Source organism: Tupaia chinensis, unplaced genomic scaffold (assembly GCF_000334495.1).
Source record: "Tupaia chinensis unplaced genomic scaffold, TupChi_1.0 Scaffold000355_1, whole genome shotgun sequence".
Taxonomy (NCBI): domain Eukaryota; kingdom Metazoa; phylum Chordata; class Mammalia; order Scandentia; family Tupaiidae; genus Tupaia; species Tupaia belangeri.
The window spans coordinates 3,919,780-3,926,218 of NW_006159850.1; the positions used below are offsets into that span (position 1 = coordinate 3,919,780).

At 45.8% G+C, this 6,439-nt stretch overlaps 1 protein-coding gene across 1 annotated transcript in view; it reads right to left on the reverse strand.

Annotated features, from left to right (window-relative positions):
* The window catches only part of USP10 (ubiquitin specific peptidase 10), a 66,402-nt gene extending 60,742 nt beyond the window's left edge, over positions 1–5,660 (reverse strand). The window contains exons 1-2 of the mRNA XM_027773445.1: positions 5,568–5,660; positions 3,816–3,884 (exon numbers count right to left, since the gene is read on the reverse strand). Of these exons, the coding sequence (XP_027629246.1) occupies positions 3,816–3,884; positions 5,568–5,660 (162 nt within the window). The remainder of the gene's footprint in view (positions 1–3,815; positions 3,885–5,567) is intronic.
* Between the last annotated feature and the right edge of the window lie 779 nt (positions 5,661–6,439).

The following is a 6,439-nucleotide window of genomic DNA, read 5'->3' on the forward strand; positions in this document are numbered from 1 at the left end:
TTCCTGACAAGTACCAGCACGCCTTGCTGTGTGAGTCAAGGACAGAAATGACCTGAACCTTTCACTCAGTAGAAAATGCAGAGTACGAACTCAACGTCGTCGCTCGAGGAGTGTGAAACCTAAATAGATTTGGGGTTTTATGACAAGAAAATACTAAACTGTAATTCTTGTGATAGAGATCCCTACAGTGCATAGATGTACGTATTGCCTCAGAAAATGAAGACAGTAACAGCTCTCACCCTCTCCTGGCTCGAATTCGTAACCCTAACATCAGCAGACAGACAGCAACGGGCATGGGACGGGCAGACAGTGAGCTGCACCTGCTCTTTCCAAACTGGAATCTGACATAAGCGCTGTCTCCTTTGACTCCTTTTTCCAAAGGTGAAAGAACACAGGTAATAGATCTCTTGTATCTGAGTAGCTTAAATAATGCTTTCGGTGTGTTCTCGTTTGATCCAACCTCAACTCCAAAGCAATGTTCAGAATTCAGGCAGACAAGGTGAAAGGGGAGAAGGACTCATCAAAGGCACAGGTAAGTGGCCAGGTGGCCTTTTCACTCAGTCTAAGGGTCAGGTTCCCACACTCCACTTACCAGATAAAAGACCTCCATACATAGGTCCGTAATATGTGTATGTATGCAAGCATCCTCCTCTGCACGGCTGTCCATTAAGGGACCTAAAAGTCTGGGACCTAAAAGTCTTCATTAAGAGCAAACTAAAATTCTGGGAACCAGCAGTTAGCGTAATGGCTATGTCGCTGGACTCCCATGTAGTCGACTGCAGTTCCCGTCCCGGACCCGGTGGCTTAAAACTCACGCCGGGCATGTGTGCGTGCATGCCCAAGATCCCGAGAGGAGAATGGAGAAGGGGTTGCGGTGTGACCATCCCCCCCCGGGGGGTGATTTCTCACTTTCTGTCTCTATGTCTCTCTCTGTCTGGCGAGCGCACGCGCCCTATAGCGAAAAACCTCTCCAAAAAAAAAAGAGTAAACTAAAATTCAGGGCCAGCAGGTGTAGTGGTTAGGCACTAGACTTCCACAGGGTCAACTGCGGTCTGAGTCCCAGACCCAGCGGCTTGGAACTCACACTGGCTTCGTATGTGTGTAAGCCCAAAATCCTAAGAGGAGAATGAAAGAGAAGGGATTGTGGCGTGGCCATTTCCCTGGGGAAGGTGATATTTTGCTTACTGTCTCTCTAGCGAGCACATGCACCTATAGCAAAAATCTCTCCAAAAAAAAGTTAACTAAAATTATACTTAGTATACACTTACTTCTCCTCTCTTTTCCCTCCCTCTTAATACAATTTCAATATCATATTTAAAATATAAATCTGAAAAAAGTGTCCAAGATCAGTTTTTATTAAACTAAAAGGAAATCATTCATCACATGAAAAATGGACATTTTATAAGAAGACTTGAATAAGGGCCAACCCCATGGCCTGGTGGTTAAGGGAGCCAGATTCAATATGGCCTACCAAGAGGTTCAACTCTCAGCACTAAAAGCTTAAAAACACAGCAGGTCCATGTGTGCAGGTGCCCAAAATCCCAAAGGGATGGAGAAATGGAAGAGAAGAGACTGCGGCATGACCATATGCCACTAGAGGGCGCTTTCTGCTTCTCTATCTGTCTCTGGTAACACACATACACACACCCTGGCAACTATAAAAAGAAAACACTGACTAGACTTGAATGAATGGTGAAATAAAACACAATAATTTCTAGGAAAGCTCATTATCATAAAGATTTCCCCTTCAAATCAATCCATACTTTTAGTGGAACTCTAATTGAAATTTCAATAGGATGTTTTTACAGACCTTGGCAGGCTGACCATAAACTCAGAACAAAGAACTGAGGGTGAAGAACAGCCAAACACTTGTCGGGCTAAGAAGAGGGTACATGTCCTATCGGAAGCACGGGTACAAAGCTGCAGCAACTGGGGTGTGCAGCTGAGCAGGTCAGCCAACGGGCCTCAGAGCAGGGCTCACGGAGCCAGACCACATGTTGGTGGAGGAGGTCTACCGACTACGGGGGAGTCATTTCTCGGTACTGGCGCCAAAACAATTGGCGAAGGCCCTCGGAGGGGCGGTCGGCTTCCCACCTCAGACACAGAAATCGCTACTTCTACCTCAGCTGTGTTATACACACGAGTGTGAAGACACTCCGCAACTTATACTAGAAAACAGACATATTACCTCAAAGGGAAGAGTTTCTTAAATATGCTTTGAGAGGTTAAAAATTCACAAACCCTGAAGGGAAAAAACCTAATACACTGAAGTTAAAAATGTACTCCCCTTGGGACCAGCAGTTGGCGTAATGGTTATGTCACTGAACTCCCATGCAGTCGACCGCGGTTTGAGTCCCGGACCTGGTGGCTTAAACTCATGTTGGACGCGTGTGCATGCGTGCCCAAGATCCCGAGAGAATGGAGGAGAAGGGATTGCGGCGTGGCCAACCCCCCTGGGGGGTGATTTCCCGCTTTCTGTGTGTTTATCTGTCTTTCTGGTGAGCGCATGCACCCTATAGCAAAAACCTCTTAAAAATAAATAAATAAATAAATAAGCAGGTAAGAAAAAGGCACAGCCCTTGATTTAAAATACAGACAAGGGCTCCAGGGCATGCGGTTCAGAGAAGGGCACACCTGTCACCCAGAGGCTTGTGGGAAGCACAGTGCCCAACTGTAATGCGGGAAATATAAATGAGAACGATGAGAGTGTACTTATTACACAGCAGAGTAACAAAACTCTAACTTCAGGGCCAGCACATGGTGTAGCAGGTACGCATCACTGGACTCCCACATGGCTAACCATGGTTCCAGTCCTGGACCTGATGGATTGAAAATCACGCTGTGTGTGGGTGTGTGTGTGTGTGCGCGCGCGCGCACGCACGCATGCCCAAGATCCTGGGAGGAGAATGGAGAAGTGATTGCAGCGTGGTCATCCACCCAGTCTGTCCTCCCACCCCAACCCCCTTCTGTGAGCATACACGCCCTAAAGCAAAAATGTCTAAATAAATAAGTAAAAAACTTTCATCTCAGTATTCCAATCGTGAGAATTAGTAAGGATTACACACACACTCACACACACACACACACCCACACACACGTGAGGAAACGCTCTCATGCTGCTGATGGGACTGCAGACTGTTAAACCCTTAGAGCAGATCAGCAGCCTCCAGGAAAATGGGGTGCTTATTCCCCGCAGAGTCAGCAATTCCACTCCTAGGTCTATACCCTGGAGAAACCCACGGAGGAGCACCAGGAGACAGGGGCAAACTGGCTGTCTGCAGCACTTTCTAACAGCTTAACTACAGACCAAAATGGTCCTCTCCAGGAAAACGAGAAAATAAACTGGTGTTTGATCAGTGCATTGAGGCATTAAAATCAAAGAACAGAACAAATGTATCCGCACAGACAGGCCGGAGCAAACTAATGTCGATTTAAACTACAAACGACAAGCATACAGTTATGTGGTGAAGTACACAACACACTACAACTGGCCGCCTGGCGGTGTGTGCGTGTGTGCGTGCGCACGTGCAATGAAAGGGAGTACACAGTCAGGAGCCGACCCTCAGCAGTCTCAACAGAGACATTGTTCCTGGGGAAGGAGAGGACTAAGATGGGGAGGATAATGTTTTCTATCTTTTTTTTGGAAAGTTGAAAGCAAATACAGAAAAACGTTAATAACTCAAAGGCAGATCTCACAGCAGTCTCAGCACTTTCCTGCACATTAGAATGCTTTGCTGGAAGACAACCCGAGCCTAAATGGAAACAAAACCACCCAGCACATACGCACACGTTCTCACCAAACAGGCTCATCTTACCTCAACCGAGGAGCGAGGCGTCACAAAGAACTGATTGAATTCATCAGGGCTAAAATCTCCAAAAATGTACTGGAAAAAAAATAAGAGAATCTTTGATCACATACAACATACAAACTACATGCCTCCAAGAAAAAAAGGCCAAACGTTGTGCCTTGTAACAATCCCCCAAACCCTTTCTCAGTTAAGCAAACGAAGTGTGCACAGCGGAGATCCTCAGGGGCAGTATTCTCCAATTATCAATACAATAAAGAAAATACTATGGAACCTTTTCTGTAAGTTGTCAAGAACACTATGAAATCCATAAAGGTGATTTTGAAATAAGCCGATTCTGTACGCCAAACAGAGTCTTGCTTGCAGAAGTTTCTGGTTCACAGGTGACTCCAATGGTTACATTTACCTTTCTGCTGACTCATATCACTAACTTCAGTTTTCTCTGCCAAACATACTAAAGAACAGCAGAAAAGGTGGTTCAAACAGGAAGGACGAGAATGTTAATGATCCTGACTGTCAGTCTTTATTTATTTATTTGTAAATATAAATATATATATATTAAAAAGTGCATATGGGGGCCAACAGATGGTGTAATGGTTACGACATGGGACTCTCACATAGTCAACTGTGGTATGAGTCCGAGACCCGGTAGCTTAAAACTCACACAGGGCATGTGTGCGTGTGTGCCCAAAATCCTGAGACGTAAATCGAGGAGATAGGATTGCAGTGTGGCCATCCTCCCTTGGGGGTTGGGAGGTGGTGACTGCTTGCTTCTCTGTCTCTCTGGTGAGAGCACACGCCCTATTGCAAAAACCTCTAAAACAATGCATTTGAGTATGATGCACAGATACATGTACTCGGCAGACACAGCCCTAGTTGTGGACTCAACGCGACCTGGGAAAGCAACTGGATAAACTACACCGATGTGAGTTTGACAAGGGCCTACAAGTTCACATTCACTTTGAAATATCAAGAAATTGGTCACTGGTTGGGACCAGCAGTTAGCGTAATGGCTATGTCGCTGGACTCCCACGTAGTCGACCACAGTTTGCGTCCCGAACCCGGTGGCTTCAAACTCACACCAGGTGCGTATGTGTGCGTGCCCAAGATTCCGAGAGGAGAATGGAAAAGAGGGGACTGCGGCATGACCATCCCCCCGGGGGGTGATTTCTCACTTTCTGTCTCTATGTCTCTCTCTGTCTGTCTGGTGAGTGCACACACCCTATAGCAAAAACCTCAAAAAAAAAAAAAAAAAGAAATTAGTCACTGGCAAGAATGGGTAAGACTAGATTTTTCAAATAGAGAATCATTAACTCATTCATTTCATCAATAATTATTTAGTACCTACTAAATGCCATGCACAATGATTGGCACTGGTGAAAAAGGTAGACAGAGCGGCCCTGCCCTAAGAGCTTACAGGCTCGTGACCAGCAGGGAAGGCACTAGCATGTGACCCAGAAATAACCAGTCCCTGAGGATTACATAAACGGGTAACACCCACTACCGCTGTAATAAATGGCAGCTAGCTCATACCATGCTGGTGCGGACACAAGGAGGCTCTTCAGTAATAACTACCAAAATTTTAACTATCCATTTAAAAAGGTACCTCATGTCGTATTTATATGTACAAGTCGTGTGTTCCTTCTCCAAAATGCTTGGAATCAGAAGTATCTTAAAGGGGTTGGATATTTCACAGACGCAATCATGAGGCAGCCTTGGGGAGGGGACCCAAGTCAAATCGTGTCGTCAAAGACTCCTTACCCACATGGCCACACAGCACTTCTGTCTGGAAGCATTCTGACTGCGACCCCATCCCATGAGGTCAGGTGTGGGATTTACCACTGGTAGCATCATGTCAGCGCTCAAAAGGGGCAGACAGCGAATGTCGGCATTGGAGATGCTCAGCTGTATTTGCAGAGTCCACAGAGAAACTGCTCCGACGGCACCAGGAGCACAGCCGTTTAGAAATGAGCTTCTGAAATGCGTTCACTGGGAGCTAGACCTTCTTATCGCCAACACTGGGGAGAAGCTTATATTAATCTCACTCAGGCACAGACCAAGCAAATGAAGGGAAAGTGCCTTTAGGGGAAAAGCAAGCAGAAAAATATGCAGAGACTGCCCTGAACGAGAAGCTACAGAACGAAGAGTTTGTGGAAATCAGCTCAGACAGCAATAGGACAATGTTTCAAAAGTTCCAAGAAAAAAGAACTTTCTCCCTAGAACTCTAGAGTACGTTTTCAACAAGTTTCTATTTTATTATTAGACAAATAACAGACAAATAATATCCGCTGACACCCACAGGCCTTTTCTTGGTGGTGATGGTGGCAGGATGGGGGGTTTGCTTAAGAATTCATGGATATAGGAATGGTGAACAAAGTAATAAAATCCGAGAAACTGCTCGGTCCGCAGCTATGGAGTTTAAATGCAAGTATTAAGAACTACTGGGCCAGGGGCAGACAGGTGGCATGGCGGCTAGGGGCACTGGACTCCCACATGGCTGACTGAGGTTTGAGTCCCGGACCTGGCAGCTTGCTCTCCCACTCCTCCCCCACCCCCGCTCTGTCCCTCTCTGGTCAAATTTTTAAAATAAGTAAATAAATAAATAAAATTTTTTTCTTTTAGAGGTTTTTGCT